Source organism: Zonotrichia leucophrys, chromosome 1A (genome assembly GCF_028769735.1).
Source record: "Zonotrichia leucophrys gambelii isolate GWCS_2022_RI chromosome 1A, RI_Zleu_2.0, whole genome shotgun sequence".
Taxonomy (NCBI): Eukaryota; Metazoa; Chordata; class Aves; order Passeriformes; family Passerellidae; genus Zonotrichia; species Zonotrichia leucophrys.
In genome coordinates, this window is record NC_088170.1 from 22,455,880 (window position 1) to 22,477,367 (window position 21,488).

General features: G+C 42.2%; 1 protein-coding gene across 1 annotated transcript in view; it reads left to right on the forward strand.

Moving 5' to 3' along the window:
* The window catches only part of HMGA2 (high mobility group AT-hook 2), a 119,471-nt gene extending 100,668 nt beyond the window's left edge, over positions 1–18,803 (forward strand). Inside the window, exon 6 of the mRNA XM_064731118.1 lies at positions 15,690–18,803. Within this exon, the coding sequence (XP_064587188.1) occupies positions 15,690–15,737 (48 nt within the window). The 3' untranslated portion in view covers positions 15,738–18,803. The remainder of the gene's footprint in view (positions 1–15,689) is intronic.
* Positions 18,804–21,488: the final 2,685 nt, after the last annotated feature.

Below are 21,488 nucleotides of genomic sequence, written 5' to 3' on the forward strand. Positions count from 1 at the left end.
ATAGATATAGATATAGATATAGATATAGATATAGATATAGATATAGATATAAGTATAGATATATACACACACCTCAGATTGCATCTATTGCATATGTCTACTCAGTGTAGGACACAGTAAATGCTAGAAACATCACACAGGCTCTGCAGCCCATGAGCTACACCTGTGGGTCACACATTCGTGTGCAGCCACAGAGTTGCAGACTGTGAGCCTGGGGCCCCTGGTGGTTGTGTGGCAAGGCCAACATGCTGGCAGACCCCGGCCAGTAGGGCCAGGGAGCACATACCTCATCACCTCTCTGTGCCATGCAATAAAGCTGCACTTATACCAGCTTCAGGCCTTCTATGTATCTGCTAGCCACCATATGTGAACTCGTCCTTTTCCCTTCTGGGAAATGGCAGACAGAAATGTGGTAGGAATACTCCAGAAATCCACTTTCACAGGTTGAAAAGAAGCTTCCAATGTCACAGACAGAATGGCACCAAGCACATACACATCTGAGAGAGTGAGTGCCATTGTCCAAGGCCACCCTGTGTCCTGTGAACCCAGTAATGGTGCAGTCTGAGCCTTGACTGTAGAAATACTGAATAATCTCTGCCCTGGAAGTTGACCTAGTGCCCTGGGGTCTCATTGCTCTTTCCACTGCATTCAGCAAGCTACCTTGTGTCTCATGGACTTTTTTTGTGTTTATTGATAAGGAGAGTCAGAAAGTTCCCAGGGGAACTCCCAAAAAGTCGTATCCTGGAGAGGTAAAACTTTCTTTTCCAATAATGCGCGTAATTTTGTACTTAAGGACAGGATAAATGTGCGTGTGTTACATAGGCCGCTCTGGAACATCCTCTAATGTACTGTAGGCTCTTGGTACCATGTGAACACATCCTGGGAAAATATGTATTGTGGCTTATGGGAAATAAGGAGAGCCTCTAGCTTTCTTCATGGATGCAGTAGATGGAATTTCGTGGAGGGTACTGGGCTTAACATCCTTACTTTCTTTCTCTTTTCAAGGCAAAATGGTGGAAACTGGTGTGGTTTCCAAATGAAAACATATTCAGTCTTCCTTTGTTTATTATAAGGGGTTTCTTGTGACAGGGAGACACTGAATAATTTGTCTGATGACTTAAAAAAACCCAACAAAACAGCTGTTTTTTGAAATAAAATAAGAAAAAGAATCTGGCAGAAAAATATAGAAGTTGCAATTACTGCTTCAATGAACAGATGAAGTACTAACCTGGGCTAAAGAATGATGACTAGAAAGAGAGGTCAGGTGTATCTGAAATAAAATATTTTCTTACTTACATGACATAACTTCTGAATAGAGTCTGAATAATGTAATTCAATGATGCTATGCCTGAATACCTGAATCAGTGTAAGACTGAGCTAGCTAAGGTTTTAAATATTTATGATTGTAATTTACTACATAGCTATGATAGAGGAACATTTTTGAGATGGCTACTTCCATAAATTTGTCTGTAAATAAATTAAGCAAATTGGTTGGATTAAATCAATGGATTAAAAAACTCTTCAAGAACAGGAGTATATTTAGGCATTCAGTCAATTTTAAAGACTCAAAAATTGGAAATACCTCAGCAGCAGTCCCATTTCCTATCCTAGCGAGCTCTCCAGGCTGCCAGGAGAGAAGTGTTCCTAGTGCTGCTCCCTAAACCTGAGACATGGTGCAGCTGAGGATTTGAAGGTCAAAGAGCCTGAGTGATCAAGCAGGAGAAGCACGATTTGATTTGGTTGAGTCCACAGATCTGTTAAATTCAGATATGTAATTCTGACAGTAGATGCTGACTGTGTTTTACATCCCCTTGCTTAATGCACCTGTGGTCCACAAGGCAGGCTAAGGTGCCTGTCACTGTGCCCAAGGAACAGAGGTGCTCAGTCAGCACTGTGCCAGGACAGCACAGCTCCCTTTGAAACCACTATTTCTGAGAGCTGTGCTGTGTAAATTCCATTCTGGGCAAGTGTCACAGTGCCTTGATTCCCCTTCCACTAAAACTGAGGTGCTTATGCTCCCTTCTTGCATAAGGGAGTGATCAATGTGCATGCATTTATAATCTGATGTGACAGAAAAGGAATCAGATTTAGCAAGATATTTTTTTTCTTCCTGACTTGTGAGGGACTATCTCAGGGATTCAGTCTTGCCTGCTGCAATGTGCCACTTGAAGATGTCATGTCCTTGTCAGCCAGTTTATGAGTCAATCTAAGAGCAGGAGTGCTGTGACTTAGTTCAACATAACAGGAAGCTTCATCTCTGAACAAGAGCAATAATGGATTCCTGACAGCTCAAACACACAACATTTATTTCCCTGAGGCAAACTGTAGGGCAGGAGCAGCTTTCTGAATGAAGCACTGGTCACGCATTTGTCCATTCAACACAGATACACTTTCAGGTCCCTGCTTTTTTTTCCAGTATGCTGGGCAGGACCTGACCCTAAAAGCAGGGACATAAAACTTCATGGACTACAGCTGTTGAGCCACTCCTTGCATAACACAGGGAGTGAGTGTTGCAGTTGGTAGTAGAAGGCCAGAGTATGCAGGGATGAGCTAAAAAACTTTCCCTTAAGCCAGCAACACTCCTCTTCAGCCTCTCCCTATCTATTCCCTCCCCACTCCTTGCTTGTGGAAGAAGCCTGAGGTGGTCGGCAATATCTGCGGGCAGAGTGGCTGTGTGTTTGACCCCACAGCTGTGGCCACAAAAGGGGTTTAGGGAGGAACTCCTTCCGGTTCTGAACTTGGCTCTGATTTGACACAAACTGAAGTCTCACTAATAGTGGCCAGAAGAGAAGGGCTCGTGGTGTGTACTTGGGAAACACTGTTGAGGAGCCTAGCTGAGCAGTGTTTAAAAAAGTGTCAGTCAGGAGTAAATTAAACAGTGCTACTTTTGCATACACATGCTACATATTGTGGCTGAGATTTTCAAGAGTAGCAAGAGTCAGTGCTGCTAACACTTGGGTATCTTACTTCATACAAGACATGCGAGACATACAGCATTCTCAGCAGCACATGGCTGCTCCCAGAAAATAAGGATTATTTTAAGATATTTCCTGTCTGATACTCAGAAAGCTGAAACTACCAGCATGATCACTGTGTGGACTTACAGTAATAAAAATAATCAAAATGCTAATTAGCAAAGGTGTGGAGCAGAAGGCTGCACAGGAGGAAAGTGCTCTTTGGTGAGAGCTTGATTCCTGAGCTTCTCATCAAGGGCTCTGCATTTTCAATGGTCTGCATTGTTGTTGCTCCTCCACATCCAGGTGAAGCCACTGAAAGATGCTCTATTCCCTGACTTAAATATTACTACAGATACTTCAGGGTTGTATCCTTGCTCATTTGCTGCACTGAAAAACATGGGAAACAGACCTATGTAACCATTCTTGGAAATTGCTCTATCTTTGCTGTTCCAATTCAGCATATAAATTCTGCTGCAAATTTTGTTTTAAAGATCAAGTATGGTGTGATGCATATGTAATAAGGTAAGCGCAAATAGAATCAAAGTTAAGGTCAATGAAAATACAGTTTTTGTCTGTTAAATAATATGCTCAGATAGATAGTTACAGTCTTCACCCATCAGCACTAATAAAGTTTGGCTAGGAAAAAGAGCAGTATACTCAGTCCTTATTACCATATTTAAACATGTTATGGAAAGAAGCAATAAGAAGACAGTATTTTTTTTTTTTCTGGATAAATACCAGGGTAACCTAGTATTTTGTAAATGTAGTTCCTTGAAATCAATGCTGCCATGCTACCCCTGGGTGACATCTGGCCTCCCTGGGCAGTCCCTCAGTTTATGACACCTGTGCCAGACATTAAGGCTAGGATGGACAGGCTGAGCCTATGAGCTTGCCTCCTCCCTTGCAGTTGAGAGAGGACAACTCAGGTGAAGGATTCATAATCAGTGTGAAACATTTGTGATAGACACTTTAAAACCATTATTCCTGGTGGAGCTTCTATTCTATAAAATTTCTATTGATGCTCTCACTGTACTGTTCCTTAGTGCTGAGATAGAGTGAAGCAGTGCAGACGACAAACAGTCCATGACAGGCTAGGTGCAGTCTGGGGACACATTCAGAGCTCATGGTCATTGATTGCTCCTTGGATATTGTAGGCATGTGACTGCTGTGACAGTGGACAGTAAGAAGTACAGGAGTATCACAACATCATGTTAGACCATGCAGTGAGAATTATGGTCCTAGGCACTTCATGTTGAACGCTACAGAAGTATGTAGGTGGTTTTCAGACATCAACACTTTGCCAAACAGTGCATGAAGGATCTAAATCTTTGCACAGTCTAGTGTTTGTGAGCATCTTGAGCTCATCCTTACAGGACCTAAACAAATAAATTTTCCTTTCTCAAACTGAGGAAGGAAAAAGCCCTTAAAAATCCCTCCCTGACTGTTGGGCATTGTAGCAGTCAGCAGTCACATTACCATAGCAAACTGTCTCTCTTTTCATTGGGATCCCAATACAAGAAATTTTAAATTTTTTATGAAGTCTGCTCCAGCAGATGGTGAGCATCAGTGTGATGAAGTTCTGCTGTTGATTCCACTGTAAAGCATTTCTGGAAATTCCAGAATGTTTCCAGAAAATGTTGGCTGAAATCTCTCTTTAGAAATGACTAATGGTTATATTAGAGAGGGATATAATATTGCCAGTGTAGTTTTTGCTTTTCTTCTGCTCTGTCAGTGTAGTCACATTATTCAGGGCTGATCTCTGATCTCAGGTTTGAAGAGTTACTTGCCACACAACAACCATGGGAAAACAGAAGGAGAGAAATAAATGAATCACCCACATTCTGCTTGAATTCAGATCTCAGATTTCCCACATCCTGGTATTTAATTTCTCACAGAGTTACCAATGGTTGATCTCACGGCAGGATTAGGGGGAAGAAAAATGAGAGCTCCATTGAAACCAGACTTGAGTCTGGAAAGAAAGAACATGTGAGCTCTAGGACCCCGGAGATATCAGATTCAGGGTAGTGAATGGCTTCCACCCCCTCCCCTTCCCTGATTCTCAGGCTTATTTTGAAGCAAATTCTGGAAACTGGATTCAGAACAGCAAAGACCCAGTTACAGTAAGTTGGGGGGCTCACACATCGCTTCAATAGTCTCCTGAGAACTGTGTTATATAGTGAGGCATTAACTGTAATTTATGTTGGTATTTTTTTTATGTTTAGGCAGGAGAATAGATTAACATTGAAGTATAAATGGCAGTAAATCTGTCTCAGTTGTAAAATAAAGATGTTTTGAACATACATTTCCATCAGGATACCTTCTCTGATTTGATTATAGAATGTATATGTGTTCAACTGGAAAAGAAATTCCCACAAAAGATTCTATAATCAAAAGGAAATCATCAGTATCTACTAAATTTGAGACCCTCAGTCACTTTGAATCAGGTTATCTTGCTTTGAGAAATAAAGAGCTTTGTCCTGTGGATCGCCGCATACACTGATCTAGAAAAGTTGTGTTGTTGCTCTGTGCTGAGGAGGCCAAACTTTCTCATACTTTCCACCAGATTCAGAGTGTGAGATATTCAAGAAGTTGAAAAAACCTTTAAATGCATCACTCTAAATCCTTTAGGAGTTGAACATATTAAGATGACAAGAAGAGTTTGTCATTAAACTATAACTACCCTTTTTGGATTACCTGGTATTTGTAGATTTATTGGCAAGGTGGCTTAAATTAGGGATATATTTTTAGCCTGCAGCATTACATAATAAAATAGCAGCTGAATTCTTGCAGTAAAAAAGGGAAGGGATGGGGGAAGTTTATTAAAACCAACATGAACGTCTCTGATTTTGCTTTTTCGTCTGCACGAAGAGGTGCTCCATGGTTACACAATCAGTAAAGTTTGCAAGAGAAGCATTTCCATTGCCCCATTGTGCTCAGGAGCTGTCGCCTGCCTTTCACTGCAGACCTGCTGTTTAGTCTGAAACTGAAAATTAAACCCAGAACCTCAGCTCTCTAAGTTAAATACTCTGCATTGCTGGAAGCACGCAGCCTTGCCAGTGTCTGTGTGGCAAAATCCATGATCAAAATCTTCAGACATTTTTGAAGCATTTTACAACTCTGTTAAGCTTTAATGTTTTTGTTTTGATTTGGCTAAGAGTTTTTTGTTTTTTGGTTTTGTTTTTTGTTTTGGTGCATTGTAGTTGTTGTTAAAAATCATGTTCTAAATTATACTAGAAAGTCTCATATGAACTGTGCTGAACCAGCTCAGGGAACCTGGCTCGCTATCTTTAAGAAATATGTTTCTCATTTTGGAGGGCTGTTCTGAGAATGGCCAGGGTAAGGTAGAGCCCTGTATGCTAAACTCACGCGTTCAGAAACAAAAAAGCAAGGGATGAGAAAAGCCAGGGGAGACGTGGAGAGCGAGGATGGCGGCGGCCGAGCCCACGCGCCCTGCACGGCTGAGGCTGCACGGGCAGCGTGGCAAGGGCCGCTCAGCCCCGGGGCTGGCGCTCGTAAAAGTGTCACCAGTGCACTTCCACTGTGAAAGGCGCTTTTATCTCCCCTTCCCACAGCCCCTTTCCAGAGGGTACGTGGGGCTGGGCCCGGCGGCTGCTGCTTGGCCTCCCCGCATGGCTGGACCCTAATGAGGTGTGTGCGGCTCTTGGCTGCAAGTTTTCAATCTCTTTCTTATTACTTCAAAGCTGCTGCTCCGAGGTTCAGACAAGTTTGATCACTTGGCAAAATCTCTCAGCTGGGATTCAAAAGGGAAGATGCTTTATTTTATTATTTATCACTGTAGATAGATAGCTCTCCCCAAACTACTCTTGCCAGTGGCTTCGTGGTCAGAGCCGCAATGTTTTTTTAAGTGATAAAGGATTGAAGGTGAACAACTTTTGGCAGTTGCTTCCTGTCTGTAACAAGTGGTCGTTTTCAGGGGGAGAAAAAAAAGAGATAGAAATATAACAGGCCTTACTTTATTTTCTTCTTCATGGTTTATATTTGGTGGGGGGGGAGGGCAGGGAGGAGCAAAAGGTAAATTATGTGGGTTTGACCTCCATTTCAAAGCCTCTCAAAGTAGTGTTTCCCTACCCCATTCTGGGAGACCGTTGCTGTAATCCTTCCTCTGCCTCTCAGCATAAAATATGCAAAGAAACTGGTGCTGTTTCAAGTATTTCAAGGGTTCAAGGGGAAAGCAGATTCACTCAGATTTACCTCTGTGGGCTCCAGTAGCCTTTTGGGCTTTTCCATCTCCAGTGCCACAAGAAAGTAGAGCTAGCACAGTCACCCGCAGCATTTCAGTGAACTAGGCAAGTCTAAGAATTTTTAAGGTTGGCATCCATCTTCTTTCATCTAATTATGGACACAAATATTAGCGGTTAGAGACTATTATTAGAGCCTCTGCTTGCCTTATGCACCAGTCTGGATTTTGGCTGTGAATGCAGAGCAGTTTACCATTCCTCCAGTTTACAGCATCCACAAGAGGTTTGTAAGAGCAGCTTCTCAAAGTTGGGGTCAGTCCAGCTCAGTTGTATATGTTTCTAACAGCACCGCTGCCTTCTTTTTCTTAATATTTTATTTCCTTCCCACCAGAAATGTTTATACATTGTAGGGTTGAAGCTCTCCAAGACAAAATACATCTCTGTCAGTGCTGCATAGCACCTGCAATTGCTTCAAGCACCATTTTCACTTTAGGTTTGTGCTTTGCAGTCTTTAAATGGTGTTTCCTGTAAAATTCTTCTGACTAGTACTGAGACTTTGCTGAAGATTTTCAGTCTCCTTTTAATCACATGGGGAACAGATTTTTTCAAAGTGTTTTGACCTGCTTAGGTCAAAAAGGCACTTGCTGTAGTCAGATGCCAAAACGCGTTTAAGAAATCTGGCCTGACGTAACTTAGACAGCTGAGTCTCAATTTCAAAAGGCTTCAGCCACACAGGCTTTGGCACTGAGTGACTTGCTGCCTTGCAGGAACCTCATTGCTGAATTAATTTCAGGGCTGCTTTATAATCCATAGCAAAGTTGGCCACCTAAAGCTGAGGTCCATTCAAGATCATCTGTAAGAGAAATTGAGAGGCAGAACCTAAGGCAGGTACATTTAGGTTTTAACTAAATGTCAGTCAGACTAATTCCTGTTTCTGGAAGTTCTCAGTGTGAGCCCTCCTGGATTTAAAACTCCTGTGTCAGATAAGCCCTTTCTCTCAAAGTAACCAGAGAGATTCCTTATCACTCACTCCATTATATCAAACAGTTGTCCTAGTGGGAGATAAGCTAGGAGATGGAGAAATGTTTTTTATTTCCCCATTAATCTAACAGGAAGAATAGACTTGAATCTATATTTTAAGTAAGCTATTCTAACTTAAAGAGGAATGTCTTTTCCTGTCCTGTCCTATGGGAATCCTCCTAAGCAATGTCTTGGTCCCTTCCAGTTATCTACATTTGTTGCTTAAGGACCAAAACTTGGCCAAGCCTGGCAAGATACTTCCTCCAGCAGAGGAAGGGGATCTGTAGTAGTGGTTTCTGTGTGTGTTAGGATGGTTAACTCTCTCTGACCTCTACCAGCTGAGTCCCAGCACAGCCCCAGCAACTTCACTCAGCTGCCTCAGCTAGTTCACTTCCTCCAACAGCTGGGGATGTGTATTATCCAGTAATCCCCATGAGCAGCCTTTTTGCTAGTCAAGCACTGCTATTCCAGCCTTAAAAGGAGAGGACGCACTTAATTTGCTTACTAACTAAGCTGCTAAAAAACCACAGGCTGGTGACCTGCAGGAGAGAGTCAGGTTTTGGCTTTATTTTCTCTACTCCCTTTTTGTCTTTCACAGAATAATTGATTTTTTATATAAAAGTGGACTGATTTTAACAGAAGAAAGATTCTTCTTCCATACACAAAAGTTTATGGGAGAGCCATCTTCCTAGAAGGTAGAAAACCCAAAACCCATCTTGAATGCCTACTTCAAATCAGAGAGCATGGGGATTTCAAAACAAGTCCATGTGTGAATTTCCAGTACAGTGCTATTGCATACATGTATGCAATTTTATTAAAATTAAAAAGTCTTATTTTTGCTATCTATTATACATTGCCTTCCCGAGTGTGAAAACTTTGAGGAAATCACTGAGTCAAATCAACAGGTAATCCTAAAGGTATCCTAACAGGTATCCTAAAGGTATCTTTAGGATACCTTATAGCCCTTAGACTGCTCACAAGAGTATTGGGTAGCTCTGCACATGCCCACCAGCAAGCACTTGGGCATTAGGAAAGTTAAGCAGCAGCTCAGCAAGGCTGCTTGCTGGCATCTAAATATTGCTATGCCATCATGCTATGGCCAAATCTGTGCTCTTTTGAAGGGCAACATCTTTACATAACAAAGTGGGCTATTAGAGGCTAGGTCAATAGGAACGTACACATTTAAAGCAAGAATGTTGGTTTCCAGTCCCTGCATCTCAACCCCAAGCTGCATCTCTCTATTTGTCTCTTTCTTTATATTTAAAGTTATATTAAAGTACTGAAAGTTGTACTTCCTTGGAGGAGAACCTGCCTGCTCACAGCTCCCAGGGCTGTCCCATGACTTAGTCAAAGATTGCAGAAACAGTGGTAGGAGAAGGCAGGGTGTCTCAGAACTGCTCTGTAGCTATAGTTTTTGACTGTCCTGTTAGGCACCAAGCTAAAGAATTTTTGCTCCTTCTAGCATGCTAGCAGCTGCAGTGCACAGCAATTGCTTGCTTGTGGTCTGGTTGACTTATATGTGTTTAGAGACAGAGTTTCTGTACTGAAATGATTCCTTAAAATAATTTTTTAATCCAGCAGTTGGAAGGGTTGTATGGCCTTTTCTGTATATGGTCATGGTGATCTGTTCTGCACTCATAAAGCCTTTCACTGTGACGTGTGGAGTATACCTGCAACACTTTGAGTTCTGAATCCAGCTTCTGGAGTTAAACTTTGCCTTACTGCTGAGTGACACCTGTCACTGAACTCGCTAGTGTGCTTTGCAGAGAGTGCAGAGCTCACAGCAGCAGATCCCACCCTAAGCTTCACAAAGAGCAAACCTGCACTGAGTGTCTGTTAGTGCTGTAAGAATTTCTAAAGCAGTTTGGTGCTTTGGCTGTGGAGCAGTAGGGATGGGACTGTCTCAGCTGGGCACAGTCGGGGCCCTGGCCTCTGCTCTAGAAGCCATCTATTCCTATCCCTGTATTTCAGGGACTCCTCTGAAAATATTAGCTTGCATGCCAGGGGATTTCAGACATGTTAACAGCAGACAATGGTCCACAGTTTGCAAGTTGCTCTTGTCAGCAGTTCTTTTTGACATATCTATTCAAGCATACCCTCTTGGGCTTAGAAAGCAGCCAGCAAAATCTGTGCCAATAGCTAATACTTCATTGTAAAATAAAAGCTATAGCAAATTCATAGGCTCCATATGCAGCATTACTGTGATCCTACAGTTCACTTCAAAATGGGTTTTAGTTTTTTTAATCTGCAGGTCAGAAATTCATGAGCAGAAGGTGAAAAAAGTGAATTGCTAGTGAGTTTCATGGGGCCAAGACTTTGAAGTTTTGTCTAGGGTATTAGAACAGAACAAACATTTTTACAAAAATGCCACAGTTACCTTGCTACAGGTGGGGAAATGCTCCTCCCAACAATTATTTCATCATCAGGTTTTGCTTTTATCAGTTTGTGGGTGTCCACCAAAAAAAAATAGCAGAGGACATACATTGACCAAACTAAGTATGACTGTTATTCAGGCCACTAGGATGCTACTGGCTGCTTGTAATTTCAGGAAAAAATAGCCTGCACCAGCCAAATCTGGATCACCAAATAGAGGTCTTGGGCAGCAGGTAGAGTTACATTTCACCTGCCCCGGATGTTGTGGGAAAGAAGTCTCTTGGGATCAGGGGGTGACTTTGATCTGAAAAGACGTTGACATTTCAATACAATCGTTTGTGGCACATCTCCATTCTGGATGGTCCCACCTCTGAGGTTTAGCAATGAATAACAGAATTATAGAATCATTTGTGTTGGAAGGGAGCTCTGGAGATCATCCAAACCCCCTTCCAAGGCAGGGTAAACCTAGAGCAGGTGACACAGGTACATGTCCAGGTTGGGTTTGAAAGTCTCCAGAGAGGGAGACCCCATGATCTCCCTGGGCAGCTTGTTCCAGTGCTCTGCCACCCTCAGTGTGATGAAGTTTTTTCTCATGTTGAGGTGGAACTTACTGTGGTTTAGTTTATGGCCATTCCTCTGAGTCCTGTTGCTGGGCACCATTGAAAAGAGTCTGGCACCAGTTTGTTTTTCCACAGCGCTGAGACTTCCAAAGGAGAGATTCAACTTCATAGTTCTGAAGAGGGTTCATGGGTCCATACATCTTGACACAGTTGCTCTGTGCAGGTGTCCCAGGGGTTCACAGGGATACACACAGAGAAGGAGGAGATGACACAGGAGACCAGCACCTTTCTGGCTTATCTTATCAGATGAGATGTCCAGGGCATCGAAAAGAGCATCAGGTGCTGTCTTCAGGCAATCAGATCCCACTAAGGTTGTCATATTTCAAAATTCTGTGTTGGTGAGCCCAAATAAACATACTGGCTGCAGACAGCACTTCCAACTGAAACCTGCTGTCCTGCCTCCTGTTCCTTTTTTGTTACCTTCACCAGTTAAATCAGGTCTAACAACAGTGATCCCAGTCCCCTGCAGAGTAGCCCTTCTGAAGGCAGATACCTGCTGTGAGTCATTGCAAAGTTTGTCCTTTCTCTCCTATGGGAGGCCAGCCTCAGTGAGAGATGAGATGTGGCAGTGTCCACATCTGCCAGTGCCTTGCCAATGATGCCCCTCAGGAAAAGGCTCCTTTATGAGCTTTGGAGAAAGCCACCTTGCAGCTCTGTTTTGGGAGAGACACCAGCTCCCTATCACTCCCTGTCTGATGGGGCAGTTACAGCAACTGAGGGTGGATATGGCTGAGTGTGCTGCCTTTGTCATAAAACATCATGCTATGTCCAGGACAAACATATCCATTTGTGGGACCCATGAATGACCCAAGTGTGCCAAGTGAAACTGCCTCTGCAGCTGGTCCCTGTGCCAATCAGCCCCTGCAGATACATGTATGGGGATGTACACATGGATGTGTGGGAAGTCGCCTAGGATATTGTTGTAGCAGCAGGAGTAAAGCCTGAGCTATGGATATGAGTACTCACCCTGTTCTTCGACTATTTGTCCTATGCTCCCTGCGCTCTTCGTGGCTGTGGCTTCCCTGTTGGCCAGATCCAGCCTGGTTTGAAGCTTTGACAGATTTCTCTTTGCAGTCTGCTGGCCCAACCTCTCACTAGTTTGCTGCAGCAGAAAACAAATAACCTGGGAAGTAGCCGTTGAAGGCAAAACTGGGTCGATGCACTTTTATGGTCAATTTACACCTGTCACCATTCTGCCTCCACAACTAAAGTGAATGCACCTAAGTGAGAACACCCTCAATTAAAGCTGCCATGTAACCCAAAACTTTTGCTTCTTTGCTGAGTGCATCCTGTGATGGTGTTGTTGAATTTATGTTCTGCGTGACTATCACACTTTGAGTGACTTGGATTTCTAATGTCTGCTCTAATGACCATGCTTTCCTTCTTAATTTGTTCCCTTCTCTTCAAATTTATTGGAAGCACATCTGGATTTAGAAAGCATTTAATTCCAGCCCCAGTTCCTCCTTCAACTTTTGACTCGGGGACAATGACAGATGGCTGTGCCATCAACCTTGGCAGGTTTGTGAGGGCTTGCAAGTGCCTGGAGGGTGCTTACTATTGGTAAGCATCCTTCCCCTGAGGTGTCCAGTGCCCTGACAGTGCCAGCACTTCAGTGAATCTCTGGCTCAAGTGGCTCAGCACAGAGCCGGTTTTCAACTTCCAAAGGTTACACAGTTTCCAAAATGCCTGCTCCCCCCTCCATCTTTTGGAAAGTGTGTGTGCAGGGGTGGTGGGTGTTGTAGAGGCAGAAGTTGGGTTGGAGATCCCAGCTACACAACCTTCTGATATTTGCAACCAGTTTATCACAAGTGCAAAAAGTCCCTCTCTGTTCCTGCAATATACATCTACACTCTGTCCTTCAGAACCTCTACTCACTTCTTCCTTTAGGTGCCTCCCTTCATATATGTCTGATTTGTAGTATCCCTTTGTTTGAATTGTAAGCCTTCAGATCAGCAGTCATGTCTCCATCAGTGTCTTGATAAGAAGCTTACATGATAGGTTGGCTTAAAACACTCATCTGCAACAGAGGCATTGTAGGCTTTTGCAAGGAATGAACAATCTGATTCCTTTGAAAAGCTTTTCTTCATAAAAAAAGTATTTCCCAACAGTGATGTGATTTTGAAGTTTGTCAGTCTCAAATATTTTTTTAATAATTAGTTTATTATTTACATATCGGGGGGGGAGGGTGTGTTAGCTTGATTTTTAGTTTCTCATCCTTCCCAATACTACGGGTACATATATCTGCACATACATGTGCAGGTGAGAGAAGCTTCCTTCATTACATGAATACATATAAGTGTATGAAGGAAGAGATTCTCATTTATTTTCTTGGTCACTGCAGCAAGGCTTACTAGGGAAAAAAATACGGTGAGATTCATAGTAAAAATCACTAGAGTGGACAACTTTTTAACTAAAAAGAGCTCTCTTGTGGCCACCCTGGCTGAGCTTTGAAGTATGTCCTTTCACATACTTTGCCTCTCCCCCATCCTTCTTACTTTGTGATCGGAAGTCTACCTTCATGGAAAAATGATTTCATCAGGTTTCAGTAGTCTCCTGACAAGCCAAGCATAAAACAAAGAGAGCTGCCGCTCTGCACCCACACGTGTGCTGCCGTCTTCCAGGAAATGATAATCAGAGGCTGACCACAGCACTGTAAGAAATTAAACATGTGATCATCATCAAATACCAAAACACGTCTACCTGTATTATGTTAAGAGTACAGAACCCACAGTAGTAATTTTTTAACTGAAATACTTGGCTTGGAGGCAAAACTGGGGTTTGCCGCAATCATTCTGAGTTCTGAATTACCAAGGCTCAAACCGACATATTTTGCTGTGTTTCTCCACATGCAGCCCACATTAGCCCTCCGGTAGGTGCCTGAAAATACCATTTTTCTTCTTGACTGAAATGTTGTAACAGTCCTGCTCTGCACAGAAGATAAGCAGGAAAAATTCATTATGCATTAATGGGATTTGATGGAGTGTGAGCTTAGTTTCCCCCGTGCCACCAGAGACAGAGTAAAATTTGCTTGATCATTTCATGAGTTGAGAATCATTTTTGTTCCAGTGCTGTGAATATAACCCAGCTACAAGTGGACAGTAGTTATTGTGAGGAAAAAATTGTTCATCTGTACGATAGATCAGTGTCATCTGGAATATAAGAATTGAAAATTCAGGGTCAGAGGGCAGCTGACACTTGATTTTGCTCTCCTTGCTCTATCCACGGCTTTGATCATGCTACATCTTTCTTTGTGCCTGGTGCTCAAGAGAGTACCCCAGGGTCATGGCCTGTTTCCTTGTCAAGAGGTATAAACCTACTGGCCTAAATATCTGAGGCCCAAGCTTTAGCAGGGGTGGGGGCATGAAGGAAGAGGGGGGGAGCATTTCCTTCATGCTTTTCACTTTTCCCACATAACCCAAAGCAGACTAAACAAAACCAGTGTGAAATCTCATGGCTTGATGCTGCTATGGTTATATTTTTTAAGCTGTCATCCGTTCATTTATAGTTATGTTTATTCCCTGGATTTACAGCTTTCTTTTGGCCTTTTCTTGCAGGGAGGTGCAGGGGGAGGTTGAAACCTTTTGAAAGGGGATTGCAGTAAGCAGTGGCCTATGATTAAAGCGCTGTGTTTTTCCTTGATGCCGCTCCTCTGCAGCAGTGTCACACATGGTAGCATTTAGGAGCCCTTCACAGCTGAGGTGTTTCAAACACTAATGAATGGAAGTTTGGTCGTATAAGGCAGGCAAGCTTTAAGGCAAGCTTTGCTGAATGGTGTACTGTAGTGGCCTGGGAAAGGAAGGGAGTTATAAATTGTGTCAGTTAGCCACCCAGACAAAATGAAGCCATGTGGAAAATCAAATCTATTAAAGTATGAAGACTGTTATAAGCTGTTTTAAGCTGGTCATTCTTCAAAGGTCTCAGTTGGCTGAGGGGGTGAATTTCTCTTCTTCCTAGATCTTTTTTACGTGCTGTCTTAGGGGATGATGTTCAGTGTTTGATAAAAAACAGCTTTTCATTGACAGCCCCTTTTATTAGAAATGTTAGTTGCCCCCAGTTCACCACCCATGACCTGAAAGGTACTGAACATTTGTTTAAAAAAGCAGAATAAGAACATCACATTTGGGCAGGCTTGCTGAAGGCAAACATGAAGCAGCACTAGGGCCAATGAGGAGGAGAAGGCTTCCCAGAGCAGCTGCTTAGGATTGGATATGTGCTCAAAATGCTTTCCATTTTCTTGCTGCCCATGTCTGCTGGCCATAAGAGGCCTCTGACAAAGCATGGCACAGAATGCTTTTTCTTGACATCTCCTGGAGTAGAAGAAAAAACTGGCAAGGCAAGGTGGGGGGATCAGAGAGCACCTTCCCTTCCTCCCCAGGGTGGCTTCTTGAGACATCACAGGAACTGTAAAGGGCATTTTATTAGCTCAAGAGGTAATTGTCAGCTGTGTCAGGGACAGCTGAACTGGCAGCCTAAGATGCCTGGTCACCACGGTATTTATCCTTCCTATTTGTGTTTTCTAGGAAGAGACTGAAGAAACGTCCTCACAAGAATCTGCAGAAGAAGACTAGGACATCACACCATGCAATTTCTACCTCATCAGCAGTTGGGTCTTTTGAAGGGAGAAGACACTGCCTTGACCACTTACTTTCTATTGCCATGGTCTTTCCACTTTTGCCTGGGGGAAAAAAAAAATCACATAACCTTAAAAAGGATTTGACTAATCATCTTCTTTGTAATCCCTTCACAGTCCCAGGTCTAGTGAAAAACTGCTGTAACACAAAGGGGACACAGATTAACGATGCAACTTTTAATTACTGTTTTCTTTTTCCTAACCTACTAATAGTTTGTTTGAGCTGCTAAGTAAGGGTGACTGGGTCAAGAAGAGCTCCAAATCAGGTTTGTGTCATTCACTGCACTGCGTGTAAACAAGAAACTTTTAACATAGTCATTGTAATGGGCATTGAAATAGGAAAGGCTGGGTGTGTAACACTCATGCCTTGCAACACTTCCAGCAACCCACTCCCTACTTAGTGAACTCCCTGTTTTTGAACACCAAAGATAGGGGATAGATACTATTCTTTTTCTTTTGTAACCTTCTTGTAGACTTTTACTTGATTTTTTTTTTAAGACTTACTATTATTTTGGGAAAAAAATGAAAACTGATTTTTCATTTCATTCAGCTGGTAATCAGAAGAAAGAAATCAACATGAAAAAGGTACTTTCATTTTGCAAAAGGGAAGAAAGACAAAGATACGTTGTATAGTTTTAGATACAAACATATCAGCACAAGCAGTAGTAAACCAAATGAACAGACCTTATCATCTGGATAATAGGGAGCCAAGGAATTGGCTTTCTTAGAGCCAGGAGTTTTCCATGGAAATAAGAATGACTGACACCACTCTTAAGCCATTAATGAATAAGTCTTTATTGATAAAAGTCTTTAAAAACATACAGAAAGGTACCTAGAAATTAATCATAAATTTATCTGAAGAAAAATAATCCAGATTTTTGCTTAGTTTCTACTAATTCCACTTGCCCTGTACCAGTATTTTGAAAGAATTGAATCTTTCCTCATTACTCATCAGTCACAATGTAAGAATGAACACCATGTACCTCAGCTAAGGTCGTGCATTACATTAAGCAATGTATTTTGACATAGGATGGTTCACTGAGCACCTCTGTGCCAGTGACATTTCTCCATCTTTTCATTCAAAGCAGCACTTTTAGCACCAGATGCAATATTACCCCACTATTCAATACTACCTCTGATTTTTACAAATAACTCAACAGACTGATAAATACATGCTGCTATACACATTCAATGCAGGAAATTTTTACTGGGTAGATAATCATGAGTATCTGCATTTTCCCCTTATTTCTATTTCAACCTTTTTTGCAGTTAAGGAAGCAATGTCTTTTTTGTGTTTCAGCATGACTATGTGTTTTTCTTTCACTTGGTTTGTTTGATTTTTCTCCTTTTTTTGTGTGGGTTTTTGGTTTTGGTTTTGTTTCGTTTTATTTTATGTACTTACTCTATTCTCTGCTAGACTTCTGTGTAATGTACTGTTAACTTGAATATATTTTTGTATTGAATTGCTGATAGGTTTGTGAGGATAATTTTCTTCAAGGACACTACATGACAGAAAAAATTTAGCTGTAAAGTTTAAATATTACTGTCCAAGTTTGTACCTCAAATGAATTGTTTAAAGAAATGGACTAATTGATTGACAAAGACCTACCTCCAGACTTTAAATGGAATGAACTTGTTACTTTCAGCATCAGTTTTGAGACGTTTGAAACAGTTAGGACTGCAACTAATCCCTAATTCAAAATTATTTTTGTAAAATAACTTGTGGAAAATGAACACATTTTAAATTACTTTCGTATTAAAAATATTAAAAAATGAACAAAAAAAACCTTCAAAGAAACTTGAAGCTTTGTAGGTGGGAAGCAACAAGCTCAGCTTTTGCATAATGCAATCACAAATATGTGTTTTTAAAAAAAAAAATTAGTAGATTGTAAGAAAATACTTGACAAGTATTTTCGTGTATTTTACACAAATGTGATTTTGTAATATGTTTCAGCCAGATTTATTTTAAATGCTTCTTATGTAGAGGTTTTTTATTCTCTCCTCTCTCACTTTTGTTGTCCTTTCTCTCCCCCACCTCCAATTTCATTTTCTCTATTTCTGTTTTATTTCCCTTCTTCCTCTCTTTCCTAGTCAGAACTTTGTACCATTGTATTAATAACTGGGCCAGGGGTAGTTTCTCAGGAAGGCGTCTGTTGGTATGGCTTTAGCGTGGAGCCAAGTGCAGTTGAGGATAACTGGCTTCTCCCAAGAGGCAGTGTCAAGGAACACGGACCTCCACGAAGCACCGCGCGGGGTTCAGTGGCTTGGAAAGAGCTGGTTGGAATATTGTAACTAGACATGATAATATCGAGTGAAAGAGAAATAATCCTAGCTATAAGTAGCTCTAACAGGCCAAATCCAGTGTCACTTGAAGGCAGTAATAGGAATTTTGCTGACTTCAAAGGGCATCAAAACATGCCTTAGCAAGTCCCTTTTGGGGTCTGAGGGGTTTTGTTGCATTTGTTAAGCCACGGTATTCAGTGGATGACACAGAAATAATTGCTCTCTGTGTGTCACTCTTCAACCTCTAAGAGACTTACCACTCTGATGAACTGAATCTTACATTTTCTATATATTGTAGTACAATCAAAACACATTACTACCTCTTAGGGCCTACTATACCTCATTTTTTCAGACGGAAAATTTGCATGTGGCCATTGAGTCAGTGAGAACATCATAAAATTTTTTTATATATATAGTTTATTTTTGTGGGAGATAAATTTTATACGACTGTTCTATGCTGTCATTGGTCACTGCTAACTATGACTGGACATGTAACTCTTCTACCATTTCTGCAAGAGAGGTGTGTTTGCAGGAAAAAAAATTGCTTCGAGATGTTGAACTACAATTTGCTTTTCCTTTTGAGTGTCTTCTAACTTTTTGCTTTGTTCTTCATGTAGAGTTGCTGTCTATGATTGTACTTCAAATCGCTTGCTTGTTGAAAATGTTCCTTTAATGGTTTATCACAGTCTGTTCAGCACAATAAACATAATAGCCTCTGTGATCCCCATGTTGCTTGATTCCTAGACTTTGTCACAGTTCCATAAAATGGGTAATAAAGTTTGGTCACGATGACCAAATTTGTAAAATCTTTGCATGCAAATAGTCTTTTTTTTTTGTCCCAGGACCACAGGCGTGTGCCTGAGAAGTTAATTTGCTGTTAGGGGCCCCAGGGGTGGGCACTTAGCAGAAATACACATCTTAAGGAGGCTCCCCAAAAGGTGACACACCCATTCCTGGCCAGGACTCGCTGTGCTGACCTAAGGGCTAAACTGTGCATTTGGGGACCAGCAAGTACCCACAGGACAGAGAGCACCATAGCACAGGCCAGCCTGATGGGGTTTTTCGCCTGGTCCCAGATCTGCCTCTTGGAGGTCCGCCAAGATGATGAGCCTTCTCTTCTTAAGGAAGATGGCAGTTTGCATCCCAGTTCATGGAGTTTCCATTATGCAGGCATTAGGTTAGAAAGAGCAGGTACTCAGAGCAGCAGACACAGGGATATGTCTGGCTAATGTCTGGGGCACAAATTGAAGAGTTCAGGAAACTGTATGAAAACCAAGCTACCCCCAAGATTCCCACGGATGAGTTGGCAGGATTCTTCTGTCTTTTCTTCATTTGCTCTTCCATGGTCTCTTGGCCTGTTACAGTGAAACTTAAAATTATAGAATCATAGAATATCCGGAGTTGGAAGGAACCCACGAGGACTGTCAAAGTCCAGCTCCTGGCCCTGCACAGAACAGCCACAGGAATCACACCATGTGCCTGAGAGTGTTGGCCAGACACTTCTTGAACTCTGTCAGGCTGGTGTTGTGGCCGCTTCCCTGGGGAACCTGTTCCTGGTCTGATCACCCTCTGTGTGAAGAATCATTTTCTGATATCTAACCTAAACCTCCCCTGACTCATCTTCATGACCTTTTCTGGAGTCCTGTACCTGGTCATGAGAGTGAAGAAATCAGTTCCTGCCCCTCTGCTTCCCCTTGTGAGGAAGTTGAAGACCACTGTGAGGTGTCCCCTCAGTCTCCTTTTTCCAGGCCAAACAAGCCAAGTGACCTCAGCTGCTCCTCATATGGCTTCCCTTCAAGGCCCTTCACCATCCTCCTGGCCCTCCTTTGGACACTCTCTAAGAGATTTATATCTTTTTTCTATTATGGTGCCCAAAACTATATACAGGATTTAAGGTGTAGCCATAAAAGTGCAGAGCAGAGTGGGACAGTTCCCTCCATCATCTGATTAAGTCTCTGTGGTGCATGTCCATTGATTCATATCGGCAACCATTCCTCTCTCACCTAAGGGGATTTTGCAGTTATTATTTCCTGAGATGTGTAGGTTTACACATTCTTTGTATTCACTCGTTTGCAGACTCTCCACTTTTAACCTATGTCTTCCCAAGGGCTTCATGACACGTTTCCTTTGGCCTCAGTTACTTGTAAAATAACAAAAATAAGATGACAAAAAAAGCACTAAGTAACAACACCCATTCAATCCTGAGTCAGATGTGAGTAATTGCATTCATCACATTATATGTCCTCTTCTGCTTTGTCACCCTGCTTACTGGCATTAAAAGATCATTCCACTGTTCACTTTTCCTGGTGGTCATCTTCCCTGTGTGTGCCATCACTTGGCTCTTCCTGTTATTTTATCTGATGTGATACTCCAGCTGCAACCCACTCACCTGATGGGTCAGCCAAGTGGGTAGCCAGCTTCTGCTACTCTGTGTTTAACTCCCCCCTACTTCTTAGTCATTCCTCCAGCTTGCTTCACTTCCACCTCCCAGGGAATAAACTTCCCAATAAACTTCTGGATGCTTTATTCCATGGTGAGACTATTTGTGTGTACAAAACTAATTGGCTTCTGCCAGATCAAGGCCTGCATTTGTCGAGCAGCCAAGAGTGCTTTATCCAAGATGCATGTGGCAGGTGTCATATTAAGTTCCTGGTTTTGCTTTCCTCTGCCATCACATCTCGTCCACGCAAATATGGGGAGGAAGTACTGAAAGCTGGTGCTGCCAGTGCCTTGCACAGCTATTTAATTGTCCTTAGCTCTTTTCAAAACCAAACCATCTGGTCTGCTCATTATGAGAAACACAGCCCAGAGCAATGGCAACAATGTGTCCTCCCAATCACACGAGAGGAGCCACATTTGTCATGCCTCACACTTCACCTGAAGCCTGCATGATGCTTTTCACCCCAGCACCTCTGCATACAAGGAAGTAGAATTTTACCTCTCAGTTTTTCCTTTCTTGATGTCCCGCCATCTTTGTGATTACATTAATTTTTAAATATACAGAAGTACTTAAGCATTGTCCTGGTTTAGGAATGACACTCCTGCTCCCTACCTCAGGGCCCTCCAGTGAGAGGGACAAAAGGCAGAGATTATGAGCTAAGAGAAACTTACTGGAAACAGCAGTGAGATAAGAAAATAAACAGTAACAGCAACAATATTATTTACAATAGTGTACAACAGAGAGGGTGTTTTACATGCAAATTGCTCTCCCACTGACCTGATGCAGCATGACCCTGAGACAACTAAGAAAATGGCAGCCAGACCCCCGTGCACCTGCTTTCTCTCTGACTGCAATGCCCTCCTTCTCAGAAGTGAGAGTCTCTTAACTCCACTCACAAGTGATGATGTGCATGGTGTAGAATGACAACATGGACATGCCACATGGCTCCCTCTCAGCTTCTGAGAA